Raw genomic sequence first — 18,393 nt, forward strand, 5'->3', positions numbered from 1 at the left:
AGAAAGGGATAGTAAAGCCCTGGCAGGAAGAAAATCCTGCCCTACTATCGACCACTTCTGTTTTTCTATACCAAGAACAGCTGTCTTAGTATGGAGGAAGGAGGGCCATAGCCCCCAGCCCTGCATCTGGAGGAGAGGAGAGGAGAGGAGAGGAGAGGAGAGGAGAGGAGAGGAGAGGAGAGGAGAGGAGAGGAGAGGAGAGGAGAGAAGAGGAGAGGAGAGGAGAGAAATGCTTTCATGGCCCCTCTATGAAGCTTTAGAATCAAAGGCTTGATGAGTAATTAGTGATGATGATATTAATGAGAAAGGCTACAGATGCAGCACGGAGAGGGTATCTGGCGCTGTTTAATTTCATTTAAAGAGCCATAATGTTGCAGGCTACAGTTAAATGTGTACAAATCAACAAATGAATATCTTGTGTGTAACTGGTTAATAAATAAATAATGAATAAATAAAGTTAAAGTCATATATTATTAATCATTATGCCATAAAGGGGTAAGAGTGTTTTGCTTAATGGTAATATGACTTGTTAAATGAGACTTAGGTGGGGTAGGTTTTTTCCACAACTGTTGTGAAATGTTCTGATAATATGAGATTAGCTTGATGACCATTTTATCCGCTTAAGGTAATGATCAAATCAAAATTAGTTCAACATCAGACATTTATGGAACAGTTAAATTGAAGTTTTGGTGAAGCCTATAATTCCTGTTTAAAACCCTTCTAAGAACCTCCATGGCCTGTAAAAGCAGACATTCACAGAACTGTATACTCACAAAGTAGACGGCCCCAAAACTGCCATGTCCAATCTCGTGCAGGTCACAAAAGACATCCTCAGGATCATCTTTGAAGAAGAGATCGGCCAGCTCTGGGTCCTTCAGCACTCCTTTCCGTGTGGATGACGGCATTATGAGCTGGACATGGGCTAGGCACCACGGACCACGCTCACATACACACTGCTGCTGCTACCACCACCAGATTTCCACGATGGGCCCGGCATTGGCCAGCTAGACCTAGGAAACAAAGCATTATAGAAGACAGATGATGAAGTGGCCACATTAATTGCTGTGCATTGCACTGGAAGACTGTGGCATTTGTTTCCTTCAGGCTAACTACTCAGACACTCACTGTTGCCAGAAAACATGACACTTTCTATATACACTTTATTAATATTAAAACAGGGTGCAAAGTGAAATATAAATACTATTACTACCAATATAATGACTATATATAATTTCTATGTAATAAAACTAATGACATTCACAATGACACACATACGCTTTTGTTGGTTACTGATAACATAACTAGTTCAATCCATATATTGTCTGATATAATGCTTCACATTTCCATAGAAAGCCCATTTTTGTGTGTTTATGTGTGTTGGTGTGCATTCCTTTCTATTAGTGTCTGGATGTGTGTGTCTCATGGACAGCTGATCGATGATAAGACAGGAAAAAAAAAAAAAAAAAAAAGACAGTCATACGATGACTAGCTGTCTAGTCCTGCTGCTCATCCAAGTTGCAGTCACACTTTGTGTGTGTACATTTTTCTGCAGACACAAACACACTTCCAGGTGCTGCACACACACACAAGCGCATGCACGGGCCCACACACACCTGACGGCTGAAGCTGAGTCACTGATGCATCATTTCCACACATGTACACAGTGTAACAGTTGCCGTTGTGCGTGCAGACACACAAACTCTGAATGTTTTGTATCACAAGGCTGCAGCCAGGCCGTCAAGCGTGTATGCATCCTGGACACCCTGCTCCAGTTAGCTTCACTGCACATGCAACACACACACATGCACACAGTCACAATCTCTCTCTCTCTCTCATTCCTGCCTTTTCCTCTCTCTCTCTGCCATGAAATTCCGTGCACATCATCCAGATGCAACAAGCAAATTTGGCTCCAAAGGCCAGCCCCACACAGAGCAAGCTGACATACAGGCAGAGGCAGCAAGACACATAGGCACCCAGGCCAAGACACTAAGCATCAGCATCATCCTAATCCCCTGCTCTTAAAGGGATCTAAGCCATCACACCCACTCCAAAAATAACAGTCTTAAAGGCAAAGTCTTGTGCCCTCTGTTCCATGGTACCAGACACATAAAAATGGCAGCCTCGAGGCTTGGGGGATATTATTTTAGATACCGGGGGGAGCCTATGGGTGCAATGAGTCACTAATATGTCTGATTTGTCTTCAAAACACAAACAAAAACAACTTTACCAAAACAAACCAAAGGTCTCAAAGTGGCCTCAAAGTTTAGTATCACTCTCTGAAAAAAGAAACACTGCCAGTGCTCAAATGATTGAAGCCTACATCAAGTGATATGAAGAAGCGTGTCATCATTTTGTTCAATTCCCAACGTTTTAATTCCCTACTTGTTTTCATATTACAGTTCTATTAGTAGGTTAGAGTAGTGTGTTGGCCAAGAAAACAACAAAGTGACACACTCGTCCTCTTAAAACCCTCTGTATATGGACAGGTCTCCTGAAGCACTGTGCCAGCACGCTACCTACTTATAAAACTACTACAGCAAAGAAAAGCATTTTTACCAGCAGCTGTAGCCTGACTAAATTTCATGCCATTAAGCTTTGATTTCTAAGAATATGCTATAATATGCTTGGAAGCAACCATATGGCTATCACACAAACAGCAGACCTGGTTTCAGTTTACCTGCTTACATAATGTGAAAGATCACATTCGCAGGAGTAAGAACTTGTTACCTCAAGGCATTTGATGGTTGGCTTTGACAAGCTTGAAACCCTCTGCTGAGATATATGCGCCTGTGATAGGAATGTGACAAATGATCAATGAGCTATTGAATACAGTAACAGAGAGAAGTGTATATATAAAATCTCTTGGTAAGTAAGTAACACAATCAGGCTCCATGTTTGTTTGCATATATGCTTCATGCAGAATTAGTAATTTTCTACTGCTTTTGATAGTCAAGAGTGTACTTATACATCCACAGTGGGATGAAGATGATAGCGTGTGCACACTAACCATCTTTAAGATATTAAATATTTGGCTTTGTTCTATTTTTGGATTTATCAAAATTGTCAAAACACATAATACAGGAACAAGTGCATTTAGTAGCACTTGTATACTGTACTTTTATTTAATAACTATTTTTGATCAAAACAATTGCAGGTTTATGACGGCTGATTAACTAATTAATGACATTTCAGCTCTAACACTAAAATGATCAGCTGCTTATTTACTACATTGGGGCATGCAAGAAAAAACAAAGGAGGTGTATTTGTAAGTATGTGTTGTCACATTTATGTCTGTGTGCATTTGTTAATACTTCTGTGGGTTTTTGACTGAATTTCTTTCTAAGTGTGTTTTTCTGCGTTTCATAGCGTGCACTAGTGTATTTTCTATCTATTTACCTCCAACATGAACTTATGTGTGTCCGTGTGTGTTAGCAGATCTCTGTCTGTGTGTCTCCTGGTTGCATCAGCTCTGTCCGTCTCTCATCTCTCCTGCTTGAATGCTCCAGATAGCTACTGAAATAAATCCTGACATGACCTCTATCCTAGCCCTCTTTAAATTAAAATCACAACTACATGCACATTAAGTCCGTCTTTGGCTAATTAAGAAAATAGTTAAGAATGAGATTTTGAAATAATATAGAAAAACAAAAACTGGGGAGAAGGAAATAGGAGAATTGGAGAAAGAAAAAAAACTTTGTGAGACTGGCCGCTCTATTGACATTGAGAGAGAGGCTTTACCCTGTGTGATAGAGCTTTGAAAGAATTGGTAGATCAGTAAAAGTCGAAAATGGAGCAAATGAACACTGAAGTCATGTGATCAGCTCCAGAGACTACACAGCTCCTTCTCACCCTCTTTTCCACTCTTCCTCCTTCTCCTGTGTGTGAAGTGATGCAATGTGGCGACAACAGGTTGTAACACAGGAGACTTGGTAAAGCTGTTACTAGTCCGGCAAATCCCAGTGTTTGGACAGTTTGCTGTGAGTGTGCACATGCACATGAGTCTGTATGTGTGGTTACTGGATCTGTGAATGGTCTTATGCTTAGAGAGAGCAGATTAGGCAAATGGCTTAGACAGATTAAACGTTTGGTGTGCAAGTGTGAATTCTTTGCTATGTGTGCACTTCTACATACTGCTGCATGACACTATACTTATGTGTAGGTGTGCATTAGTATGTTTACAGGGATAACACTTCCTGTTCTTGAATGCACCAGTGTATGAGTTCACGATGTAGTAGCCTTTAGAAAAAATGCACTTCTATACATGTTGTTGAAGGACTATCAGGCTAGTGGCTATGGCTGTACTGTATACTACGTACAGAATACGTTATTCAATAGTAACAACCTCAATTACATATAGTCTACTCTTCCGAGTAGTAACAACCTGAGTTTACACATACGATAGTATATTTGACATACAAGAAGATTACACATGCACAAAAAGTAGATCTATAGTCAACAAAAAAAGAGAAAGATCTGTCAAACAAAGCCAGTGTTGGTTCTGGCTGTGATCAACTTGTGTCTCAACATACGGTAGCCACAGACTGATTTGAGTGCCCAAGCTGGTTTTTGATGTTGTTGGCTGATCATTGTACATATATTTGTGAACAGTGTCTGTGTCTGGGAAAAGTATGCATGCGTGTGACGTATGAACACATATAGAGAACAATATCTGTAATGACACTTTGCAAAGTGACTTAAATATTTCTCCATCTTACCCTTCATCCATTCCTTCAATATCATCTCTTACATCATCCAACACTTTGTCTTCAATGCTCTTTGTTACTGCGTTTGCTTTTATGAATTTCTTCAAAAAGGAAAGCTTTGACAGGGAAGAAAACATGGATTACTTATCATTCATTTTACACTCAGTCTCCTGGGTTTCCCTGTATTCAGATCAAACTCTTATGAGAATGCAAGTGAACTACATGCTTCTTAGAGAGTGTGTTTGTATGTGAGTGTGTCCATATATGTGTATCAGTTTGTGTGTGTGTATAGCCAGGGGCTTTAGCAGCTTAATGTCTCCCCCCCAGCCTTTAAGCTTAAGGCAGGAACAGGAATCAGGCAGACTGTGGGAATCCTTACTGGGATTCAAATTCAGCTCTAATCAGAAAAGGCTGGGGAAAAAAAAAAAAGGGGGAATTACGTAATTTTTACCTTCTGTTAGGATGATCGTGTATGTATGAGTGAGCAATAAAACCTGCATCATACACATCCTCATAGAAAGGAAATGCAAATCACAGATCTTCAGTAATACTGTTTATTTCTGAGTGCAGATAGAACTTCATATTTCACCAGAGTATAAGGTCCCTAGAGAGTATCCACATATCCTGCATGGCTTTAGATAGGCCAGCCTGGGAATGAATAATATATTATTTAAATGTACAATGCTGGGTTGAATGATGACAAGTCAACTAAAGGGACCAACTGTTAAAGGACTGTGCTTTATCAGTGTGAGTGATTTACAGTGATATTACAAAGTAACTATTAGACTTTGGTTGGTTTTAGTGTAAAACTGACAAGTAAAACTTTCCAGTGCTTTGAGTTGGTGAGTATTAAGCTGCTATTAATATAATTCAAATAATTCAGATCATCATTCTCATTTAATTACCATAAGCATCACATTTTATGAGAAACTGTGTGCCTAGGGAGACACACATGCCAAATCTTCAACAACAATGACACAAGTTTAGGTTATTCCAGCTTTCTGAGGGCCAATAGAGAGGGATATGTTAATTAATTATATATTTTTCATATCTTCACTGCCCCAAGATCTAAAGAGGAAAAGAACGGTAAATGCCTGTATGGATAGACTATGGATATGTAGAACCTTTGAGCCACCCTGGGCTTTTTTGTGTTGATTGTATACAGCCCAGTCACTGTTAACTTCACAGGTACTCTGCCCTCAAGTCCACCTATCTGCAAGTAAGGGGATGTCCAGAAATGTGCAATCAGCCTTTGTCTTGCCTTAAGCATCGTTGTGCAACTCAAATTGTTCCCTTCTACTGCACCCAGTACCCACAAGCTCTTTTTCCACTCAGGGGGTGACTCAGCAGTGCGATTTGCCCATAGCACAGAATGTACACTTGGACGCACACGCCTGACTTTCTGCTGAATCCAATGATTGTTGCTGGCTCTATTTGTGATGATGACAAGTTCACAGAAGGCTTTACATAATTTCCCAATTCACTAAAGATTCCAAATCACAAACATCAGTCTTCACTCAGTCACTACAGCCTAAAAATGTCTAAACCAAACAATGTTTAAAGAGAAATTGGCGAACAAGTAGTTCTCCAGTGGGATTAAAACAGTATCAGTTATTATTATTATTGTTCTGTTTTTGTTTGTTACTTTAACATGATGTCTACAATCCTTACTTGGCTAAAGAAATAGCTAAAATGGAGAATGACATATAGCGGCAAAATTCAAATAAAATCTAGCAGGTGGCATACTATTACCAACAAAACTGGCCTGCGCATTTAGGCTTCCGGTTAAAAGAATAGAATATTTTTCATGCTGCCAATGGCAACCTCAAACAGTTATGTTGCAGAAGTACCCACACAGGAATTCACACATGCATGTTTACACATGACAACTTGAGAAAGCCATGGTATAGGCCTGAGAAACTTTGCCTCCTTCCGGGCTCAGCTTTAATTCAGTGTGACAGAGGGTTGGTTAGCTGTTATGTTCATCAGAGAGCCAGCAGGGCATGGAGCTTTAATTAAGAGGCAAACAAGACCCAGTTTACAGTCAGCTGATGTCTTTGTTGGCCGTCTAACTGCAACATAAAAGGGATTTTGACATACATACGCACATGTCTTTGTGTGCTGTAGTGTAACTGTACAGAGTCAAACAGAATGAACTGCAGGGTGACCTTAATGAGACCTGCATGAGTTTGTCTGTCAGAAGCTTGCAAAGTCAAAGATTTGCTTTGTTACCTTTCTTGCAGTAGATAAAGAACAACAAATAAAATGTGACCATGCATGGTTGCCTTAATATAGTAAAATAATACACCACATAGCATCAAACAGCAAAATCTATATAGCTCACCTGTAAGAAATGTGTAAAGTGGGTGTCAGACTTGTCTCTCTGTCTCCTCTCTTTCTCTCTCCTCAGTTGTAACCCAGAGTTGACTTCTTGCCAACTTTCCTCATGACTGGAATAATACTGAACCTAAGGTAAGAGAGAAGAAGAAACAAAAGAAAGGTTAGACAGACAAGAGTAATCCAATTTAAATATATTAGAAAACTCTGCCTGATAATATTGGAAACCCCAAAAAATAAACTAAAATTAAATAAAGACAAAGATTCAAACATTTACAGGTTCTATATTGAAAAGCATAACTTGTTGTATCCCTAAATGCAACTCTTGATGTAAAATGTGAAACAGTTTGCTTTTAAATATAGCTCCTTCTCCTATAGTTAGTCTATAATATAATAAAGGCAAAGGCAGGGTAAGTGTACCTCCAGTTGGGGTCCTTAGGCAAGACCTCCTTAGGCTTACCCTGTCTACCCTTGTACCTTGTATCTCACTTGTAAGTCGCTTTGGATAAAAGTGCCTGCCAAATGACTAACTATAAATGTTAGGAGGTCTTGCCTAAGGACCCCTACTGGAGGTAGGCCAGGATTCAAATCATATGCAACCCAGATTTTACAAGAAATCTGCAGGATTGCTTTACAGCACAAAGGGCTGCTGCTTTGCACCTCATAAAACATGAGAGGAGCAAGACAAATGCAATATTCTTCCAGTACAAACAGAGGTAAAGCTTTCAAATTTCCTCACAATAACAGATGGTAGAATGACTCAACAGCCAATGAAAATCCCTGATTGTCAGCTATTATCCCCTCAACAACTCCAGGATCCACAGCAATGATCCTTTTTCAACTTCATCAGAGACGACAATATAATCTCTGCAATGAAAAGCTCACAGAAAAAGTTTAAATTCTAAGTCATGTCACCTACCTAATCACTGGTATATGATTAAGGCTGTTAGGTATCTGAATCTAGTGGTTCTAACATACTCATGCTGTACAGGTCTTAAAATGCTACAAGCACTTCATTTAGTATACAGTACAATATTACAGATCCAGACACCATATTCAAGTCAACTAATTTTCCACACCTGTTTGTTCATAATCAGGGTCACACGGAGCCTGATGAATGCGTTAGGCAAGTGGTGTCTTAAACAAAAAGGTCTCTGCATTTTAAACTAGTGTCTTCTGTCTCAAGCAGAACATACCCTCTTTCTCCTTCTTTCAAATACACAAGTTCAAGGACACGACACGGTGTTGTGGCCAAACACATGGCTTCACACACCCACAAGCAAGCACGAATGCAATATTTTGCTTTCTCCCACACATGCAAACACAAACACACAGCATAACCCCCCCCACACACACACAAACATCAAATCTAAGCAAGTTGTTCTGACAACAGAGCTCTGTCAGCTACTGGCCTATGTTTGGTTTTGACAAGCAGGTGGTGCAGCATCCACAGCATAACCACTAAACATAACCTGACCCTAAACCATTCACGTCATCTACCAACACACAATAAAAACCAACGGTTGTTGAGAAGCAGCCTGACAATCAGGAAGGACAGTAGATCCAGTCCATAGATGACCCTATGACCTTTGCTTTGACACACTTAATTCCTTTGTGGAATCAAACTGAACAACTTCTTCCTCCTTTTTCCCCACCCATTTCATCGTTCTCTCTTGTCTTGTTAGTCTCACATCCCCAGCATCCTCCTTTCTCTTCTTGATCATGCCGAGCGGCAGATTGGGTGCTCAGAGGGACCGCATTCAATAATAAAAGGAGAGGATGGAGGGATGAGAGAAGAGAGATAAAAATGTATTGTGCCCCTTCTGAGTGTCCCTGAATGATTTATAACACAAACTGACGCTTGCATGAGCCTCTGGGAAAGTTGTGGCTGCACTGCTCTGCTTCCTCACTCACTCCACCCTGCCTGGCATTTGTGACCAACCAACAAGAGCAAGATGAAGATAGTGAAAAAAACAAAAAAAAACAAAGTCTAACAGGGAGTGTGTTTAGATGTGTTTTTAGAAAACTCCACTCTGAAGTCACTAAAGACAAAATCTGAATGTGAATTAACCTACCAATTCATTTTAATACAATGGATGTGATTCCAGAGCCCAATATGACATTTTTCGATGTGTTTTGTTGTTGTCATATTAGCAGTCTAAAATTCAAAGACTTAATTGAAATATAAAAAGAGAGAAATGCAGAAGATTCTCACAGTTTGAACACTAGAATTTTCTGCCAACTGACTTATTAATTCATTGACAAATGGTTTCAGCCATAAGTGTAAGACAGTGCTAGACATACTTTACAAACTACCACCTTTAGTAAATAAGGAAAAGAGAAAAACTAACAGCTATAAAAAAAAAATAATAATAAGAAGAAAGAGCATACGTGTGAGCTTCACAATGAGGAGACTTGTGAAGCTTGGTCATGGTAGCAAAATCTTACTCCTCGAAAAACCTGTAGGGTAAGGGCCAAACAACGTACTAACAAATGTAATAAAGATAAACATCACCATCCCTGACATACCGTAGCAAATGCTTTTTGACAAAGTTCGCTGGTGCATTGGCTACTGATCAAAATCCTGATATCCAACTCCTACTTTCCGCTCCTCCTGTTAGCCGACACACACTGTGATATGAATCACAGATCCTGAGTCACAAGCCGTCAATTTCCGAGGTAGAACTTGGACGAGCAAACTGTTTTGACAACCCTGTATCGCTTTTTATTTCATGGGCAAAACAGTCCAATAGAACAGCTTCTAGAGGAATTGGCCAAACAATTAATCAAGTTAGATGTGATATCGGATATCAAACAAGGATCAGTCTTCTTGTTGTTTCAGTTTTATTTTCCCCATACAGACATCAATAAAAATCAGATAATGATGACCAACCAATTGGCTGTTGCAGATATCCCTGAAAACATGACTTCCTGAAGACGATTTTCCTTTTGTAGGTAGCCTTCAAAGTGCCACTGAGCAAGCAGCTTAAAAAAATACTAATGTAGCTATTATTAATAGCTAATGCTTGATTTGCCCAAATTTCATCAATGATAATGAGGCTTTGCTCAAAAATGTATCAAGTGATGATTCCCACAGTGACTGATGACGAGTGAGGTGGGTTTTTGATGAGTCATGCCAGAGGTAGCAGTGCTTTCACACATCCCATAATGAAATACTGCTTTAAATAAAGCAGAGACAACCAAATACAAGGCGATATCCACAATACGTGAAATTCTCCCCAGATGAAAATAAACTAATCCAGTGAGACAGAAAGAAACTAAACATTATGTCCTGATTATCCTGCCAGGGCGGCATGGTGTGGATTTTTATAGCAGTGACTCATTTTCACAGAGTGAAGAATACATGCGCACACACACACACACACACACACACACACACACACACACACACACACACACACACACACACACACACACACACACACACACACACACACACACACACACACTTCATGCTCCAAAGCAGGATTTGGAGACTTTGGGGCAGCTCTCATCCCAGGGGCTTAGTGACACTATTGAGACATGCATGTGTGCATACAAACGCGCATGCACACACCATAGACTGTGTACCTTCTCAGATTAGCTTTAAGGCTAATGCCAACATAAATGTTGGTGTTGGTGGACTGAGAGAAATATGATCCAAATGTGGCCTGTCCACCAATTTGAAACAACTTGAAAAAGTTGAATTTGGTACAAGTGACCTTTTACAGGTTTTTTTTAGTCTTAAAGTGAATTCTGACAAAGACAGAATAAGTTAGTATACTGTACAAGAACAGGACTTAACTGTGTTTGCAATCAGACATTTTTTGAACTTTAAATGCAAAACATTTCTAGTTAATCCATAGTTATGAGAGGGTGCTAAATGTTCACATGGTTGAATATTCATTTATTAGTTGTCCATCATTGTAATGTAATGTAATTGTAATTAAAATGTAAAATGTTATATAATTTCTGATTTGCCTAGTATTCTGTGAAAACCAAGTAAATATATTTTGGGTTTGGTCCAGTGGTTGTATAAAACAACATTAAAGTATTCACTGCAATTTTAATGTCCAATACTTATTTCAGATTTTTTTAAAATATAGTCTAAGCTGAAGATTCCAATACTGGACAGTTTGTAAGTAAAATAACAACCTTTCTACAAATTGCATGTTTTCACAGTAAAGAACTTCCACACTGATGACATGTCTGACCAAACTAAGCATGTGATCATTTGTTCTCTGAGGACAGTGAACAATGAGGAAGCAGAGAAAGATAATTCCAGCAAAATCTGCATGTGTACACAGATCTCTTCCTTCCACAACCTAAAGGTTCAGTGGAGATGAGCAACATATGAAAACTCAACTAGACAGTATAATTATTTTCAGTTGCCTTTGAATACTTTCATTGTAGAAGCTACTGAAGTAATGTTTCCTTATTTGAAAGCTTGTGAAAAAGTACATAAACCTATCTAAATATAGTTAAGGCTGAGGTCTCTTCATCTGTACTGAGGTCAAGGATAGGGCAATCCTATATGCTATCTGAAAGAAGCATCAGTCGCAAAAAGTAATACCAGAAAGCCAACTGCATCAAATCCATCTGTGGTCTTCTGAAAAGGTGAAAAAAGATACAGCATATTCACACATAAGCAAGGACACACAAACATGCATTGGTCACACATAGACCACAAAGACCATCCCTCATTCAATGTGAAAGCTTTTTGTTTTTTTTTAGAGCAATCCCATGAACCCAGAGGGGCTGGGGTGTGTGTGTGTGTGTGTGTGTGTGTCTGTGTGTGTGCGCACGCGTTTGTCTGTCCCACTGGAGGGAAGCCTGGAGTTTTCTCTATTAAAGCTATTCATCCTCTCTGGCAAGTATCAGAGCTAGTGCCTTGTGAGTTGAGCTTTTTTTTGGTCAACCTGGTCAATAGTGTGTGTGGTCTACTGTCTTGCTCTGAGCAAATCTGCACAGCCTTTCACACTGTCTTTTTCCAAACCCCTCCCTCTTAAATAAATACAAACACACAAACTGATTGAAACAACCCCACACACAAAGTGCGGTGTCACAGAGAACTATCACCAGACTGATAAATTATTCAACAGTCACTCACACACAATTTTGCACATCAGAGAAAGTGAGAAAGGTGGAGTAGAAGGATGCTCATTGGGGCCATTGGCAGGGATTGAGTTTTATAAGGATCAACAGGTTACACACACACACACACACACACACACACACACACACACACACACACACACACACACACACACACACACACACACACACACACACACACACACACACACACACACACAGACAGAGAGAGAGAGAAACAGAATAAAGAGCTGAAAAACAAGAGAGGAGGATCTTTTGCTATCAAAGTTGTAAATAAACCAACCCACTTGACTATATACTATTTCACAAACCCTGTTAACCACCATAGCTAAAGACTTAACAGTAATTGATGTCCCTGTTGCTTGAAGGGCCAACAAGTACCCAACAGACCTGTCAAGGTGAAAACACATCCACCAAGATGTAAACACATCTCATATTTTAACTTTTAGCCTGCTTCTTAAAAACAATCTGTTTTTGTCTTGATCATCGAACTGGAAAAAAAGTGATAAACAGTGGAGTAAATCAACTGAACCTTGATCTCAAACACTGAAACGCTGAAATAGTTATTTTATAGTTCAACATTCTCAGATAAAGACAGTAACAGAGGATGACATTGATAATGTGTGTGTTTGAGTGTTTAAAATTGTCTAGGCTCTAAAAATAAACATATTTATATATAACTTGTAAAGAGTTTCTATATTAAATAGAAACATCACAATGTAGCAGTACCAGTATATAAAACAATTCAAGGTTAACATCTTCATCATTCTGCTTTGCATGAACTTATTGCTGCACCATGCATCTTCTGGGGCTGCAGTAAAACATATGAGTAAATGTGGGAGTGTCATGTTTATGTAATTTCTTTTCTCTCGGGCAAGCATTTTGGAAAAACTCTATTTTCTGAAAACCCTTGTAGGCCCCGCACAGTATCAGTTCATTATTTCAAAAGCACGACTCCACCAGCGCCACCTCCTCTAAGCTGACTCACTGAACAAACACCGACATGCACGTGTGCTGGATTTTATGCAAACGATGTCCGAAAACCAGTCAATTAATCTCATGTACAGATATTATTGTAGATTCTTGATATCAAAATCTAAGGGGAAACATTCAGTGAGAAGCACACCACCCTTCACTTCAAAAGCTTTTGCATTTTACTATGGAGTGCTCAGATGGTGGTCCTGCTGGCTAATGAGCTCATCAGGAGTTAATGACAGGGATGAGAGAATGTGAACCTAAGGGTTAACAGGGTGTAATCTGCAAAGCACAAGCACACACCCAAGCCAAATTTAATCCAAAGAACTGACCCAGGTTCACAGGGTTCAAAAGAAAACCTGTCACAATGTGTACACAGCTCAGTTTCTGACAATCACTTTAAACACTACTTACACTACTGGTGACAAATCGGCATGGCAGTGTCATTGTTTCAATGTATTTGCACAAATTATACAGTGACAACATTAGGTGATTCAGATTTATAATCAGATGGAGACAAGGTTCATTTGACTTTCATGTGAATGGCTGTTTCTACTTTCAGTATGCGGAATGTAATGATTAGTTTAATAACTAGTAACCCACTAGAAACTCAAACGTAGATTGTAAATGTACATAGGTGTTTAAAAAATGTCTAGAATTTTGGTAAGAACATTTTTAAACTTCAGACATTGCAGTTTTAATACTTCAAATTGTACAGGGAATGAGAAAATATAGTCTAAAATTAAAACAATGCACATGTATTCTTGTACTTTCAGACTATTTTCCCACAGGACCATCTCCCCTCCTCTTGCTTGCCTACACCATAACAGCGTACTCAAAAATAGCTTAGTCACGTGAACAAAGCACATTTTTCTGTCAGATGCCATATAATTTGATGTATATTCGATCTATACATAATATGTTTGCAGGGATTTAAATTTGTGACTTGTCAAGTCAAGACATGACAAATCTGGCATTGCACTTTATTCTACATCTGAATACACACAAACACAATTAATAGGACTTATTACGGAGGATTTCTTTCACACAGCAGTAACGTATCATATGAATACCATAGTGAGTGGTAGATACAAAAGCTTGTGGACAATAATTAAAAGGCAGAGAAATTGAAATATCAATACAATTGTAAATTTAAATAAGCAGCCTGCCCTAAAGGGAAATGTTAAACTTAATGCTGTTGCTGACTCCCAAAAAAGCAAGAGAACAACAGTTACAGAGTAAATGTCAATTAGGTTCAGTCACTGAGGTCTTGGCCTTAGGGGTATCAAGTTGTTATTGACCCTGGGTGACACATCAAACTGCTGCTGGTGCTAAACTGGTGTGAAAGCAAACGACAGGCCATTTGATGATTGCTGGTGTTTTCATCAATGTGTGTAACACTTATTGCCACTGGCCATATCTAGCTTGGCTCAGCTGGGACTCAGTGACTAGATGGGCCATATTAACTTAGCAATAACCCAGGGCCTGTTTATGACACTATCTGTTCCCTACTGCATTGATTTTCATTGTGGTTGCAAAATACCTTTCAACCTTTCAATTGCACACCCAGTGAAGGATATCTATGGCATCACACATGTACACACACACACACACACATAGAAAATCATAATGATATATATATATATATATATATATATACACAGTACAGCAGTGAGAGCAGTGTGTCTGCTGCCATTTTGAATCAAGGCCACATCACAGTCATTTTACAATTATTTGCTAAGACTGTCTCATGGCTGAGGTTAGCCCCCAAATCAATGCAAGCGCTCTTTGCATAGGCGTCTTAGAGAAAACTCATGCTGAGAAAGCCCTTATTATGTCCCTGACTCCACCGTAACAAGCGCCGAGTGCGTGAGAGAGAATTCACAAAACATACATCTACATATGTACACATATGTAGTGATTACATTAAATGTTATAGTAATTTAATCAGCAGTGTTCATGGACACACACACACAGTGAAAGGTCAACTCAGGGATGTACACACTAGCTGATCTAGTTTCAGCTCAAAGTGTGTATGTGTGTGAGAGTGTGTGTGTACAAAGGGAGGGCTGAGCATAGAGTGAAGTGCTACTCTAAAGCCCAACAGGATTTTCCAATCAAGAGCAGCAGAAAAATTAATAAAAGGCCTGTTGTGTGTGTCATAGTGAAAGTGCTTGAGTTTTTTTTCCATAATAAATTATTAAAAACTCAAATTAACACACAGGTTGAGCTGAAGTGCGTGTAAAGTGCAGAGTCAAGCTACCAGTGTCCATGTGTCCACCTTCCCCAAATAAGATGAGCCAATGAGAATTCCTCTCATTCACTGATCTGGTGCAAAAGAGAGAGAACAAAGATTTAGACCCTTGACTTGTGATGTATCTTAATCTTTTCAGCTGCTTTCTTTCCTTAATCTGCCAACCATTGTTTGCAGATTTCCAGAGCAATATGTACTGCCCTCCAGAGATGCCAAACAAAACAAAGCACACAAGTCTCTCCCAAATATCCTAAACAGCTAAGACAATGGACAACATGTAAGATATCTATGGTGGGTTGATGAGATGCTGTCTTTGACTTTTTTGACAGCTATATTCTTGGAGGGAACACAATGATGTCATACATTCATTCACGGCATTATGATTCACAGTAATACATTTATAGCCAGGACTCCCAGAGGTGTCGGTGTCATATAGAATAAAAAACATCCTGCAACCCCTAGTATATCACAAGGAACCATGAAGTAATGAAACTTTGTTTTCTTTGTTTACTTAATACTAGCACAATACTGCCATTATTTTTTTTTAATCAGGAGATAGTACAAGGATTCATGTGTTGTGTCAAAAAGCAAATGGCTCGATCATCACAGCACATCAGCTAAAAAGTGACTTAGAAGTGGTGGGTAATATAACTCATCTAGCTGCAACGCGTTAACGGACACAACACAGCAAGAGAAACCTATCATGCTAAACTACAACCTTCCCTCCTCTGCCTGAAAAAGAGAATGATCAGCCAAAATGAAAGAGAAAGACAGGGGAGGAAATCAAGCAGAGGAAACCCCAAAAAGGAAACATGCATCTAGGCCACTGAGTCATTTCCTTTGTGTTTTGCATCTTCCTCTTCTTCTTGTTCAAATATACACTGACAGTATAAATTATGTACATCATCGCTGGGGTTTACACAGAGTGGGAGAGGGCCCGTGGGTTTTAGCTTTTAGGATTTCAGCTTTTTATCCCCTGTAAACTCTGCCCGCAATTAGTTTGGGAATTAATTCAGGCTCAGACCTTAGCCTCCCCCTTCCTCTTTTAGATGTGTACTGATTCATCCAAGCCTCTTTTACACACACAAAAAGAGAAGGAGTAAAAAATGAAATATCTGCCCTGGAAAAGATTTTACCCACACAAATGATACCAATATTACAAAAATGTGGACTAATACAAGTCCCCAAACTAGACAGTGTGTGTTAAAGAGTGCAGGGCAATTATGTAAAATGGATCAATATGAATCAATATGCCTACTGTAGATAAAGTGTTGAGTCTTTAAAACTTCAGGGACTTAAGTGCTGATGGGTTTTGTTAAACAACTGTCTGAAGTTACCCAATAAAAACAGACAGCAGACATCAAATAATGAAGTATGCTCATCATGGACTTAAAGCACTTGCTGTAGCAAGCTTTTAGCTCAACATTTAGTCACGTGAGTTTTTATTGATTTATTAGTCCATTGTTTGTAGTAAGTAATGAATTCACATATACAGTTAATGGATATCACCAAAAATTAAAATTAAGTTTTAATTTTAACATCTAAAGGAGGAAACTTACAGAAACATGAAAGACTGTAAGAGGTAAATCTCTACAATTGATTTGCTAGGCAAAAGACAGACAGACAGATAGGCAAAAAGATAGATTGATAGATAGATAAATTGCTTAAACTTTTAGTTATTAAAATAATATGTTTAATGATTCAATTTAACTGACCTGACAATCAAGTATTACTTGTTTTACTTTTGACTAACTAGTAGACAAAAAACTAAATTAAAGTTTGAACCCAATGACCCAAGTCTGATAAAAGCCTATGACCACAACTGTGTGTACAACTAAGCACTATAAATGTGTTTCCTAGTATCCTTTTGAAGAAATTCAGCTGACTTTTACCAGTACACTCAGTTTCTCGCTCCAGGATACTAGAATGGTAAGAAAATAGTTGTTGTACAAGCCAGGCTTTAGATTTTATGAACAGTGACAGTCCAATCAGTACACCACTCTGCTGCCTGTTCTTTATTTTTCCTGCTGTTTCTCTTCATGTATTACATTGAGCTTGCTGCTCCTGGTGGGATCCATTAACTTTTGCAACCTCTCACACCCTCTCTCTTTGGTAAGGGGAAGTAGAAAGGGGATCACTACACCCTCCACTTCAGTTGTGCATTCTGATCTCACCAGTACACACAAATCAGCTATCAAAACCCCCACAGACAACAAAATCCTGTAGCCCTGTGCGTGTTGCCAATTAATAATTAATCAGACAAATCTAGCAAATATTTGTTAGAAAAAAAGGCTATAAATTAATAACAGGAACCTTCTATTTATAACAGAGTTCAATAAATCATAGTAAGAGAGTGCATGTGTGTGTACACCCTTACACTAGGTGGATGTCAAAACATACCATTCGGTAATTCTACATGATGTCCACGATGGCCCTAAATAATGTTCATTATCTTGACTTTGATCAGGTGCGGGGTTGGAACCCCACCCGATTCCTTTGATTTTACTAAAAGGCAGGTTAATACTGATACTTCTGTGCAACTAAAAACTAATTCCAATTGTCCTTCTAGACTTAAATGCTATTGAGCATTTCAAACATAATTGACTACTTCAATAAATTGTGTTTCACAGTGATTATAAAATGTATAAACAACACAGTCAAACCTGTGATTATTGGTGATCACAGTAACTTTTGAAATCAGGCAGCAATATTGAACTGCTTCCTGCTCTTTTGCTTTGAATTGGTTAAGACTGAATAGCTTTACTATCTGACATGGCACGTGTATCACTCCAAGAAACAATAACTGGACACAGGCCAAATTAGCTGCCATCTTTGAAAACCAAGGAAGGGTGTGTGTATGTATCAGCTTCTTTAATATTCTCAGGCTGATAATTCAACAATTTCCTCATTTGCCCTCTTACCCTATCATCCCTGCACCTATTCTAACATTTGTAGCCTCTTAGATTTGTAGCACTGCGCATCTGGTTTATTTGTGTTTGTGTACGACAA

General features: G+C 38.9%; 1 protein-coding gene across 3 annotated transcripts in view; it reads right to left on the reverse strand.

Moving 5' to 3' along the window:
• Window positions 1-18,393, reverse strand: part of taok3a (TAO kinase 3a) — a 55,228-nt gene that overhangs the window by 28,978 nt on the left and 7,857 nt on the right. For 2 of the 3 annotated variants that reach the window (XM_026342786.1, XM_026342787.1), the window contains exons 2-3: window positions 7,048-7,170; window positions 774-1,010 (exon numbers count right to left, since the gene is read on the reverse strand). In XM_026342786.1, coding sequence (XP_026198571.1) covers window positions 774-905 — 132 coding nt within the window. In that variant the 5' untranslated portion in view covers window positions 906-1,010; window positions 7,048-7,170. Of the gene's footprint in view, window positions 1-773; window positions 1,011-2,727; window positions 2,747-7,047; window positions 7,171-18,393 lie in introns of those variants that run through there. The other variant, XM_026342788.1, reaches the window with a different exon arrangement.

The sequence above is a fragment of the Anabas testudineus genome, chromosome 9 (genome assembly GCF_900324465.2).
Source record: "Anabas testudineus chromosome 9, fAnaTes1.2, whole genome shotgun sequence".
Classification (NCBI taxonomy): Eukaryota; Metazoa; Chordata; class Actinopteri; order Anabantiformes; family Anabantidae; genus Anabas; species Anabas testudineus.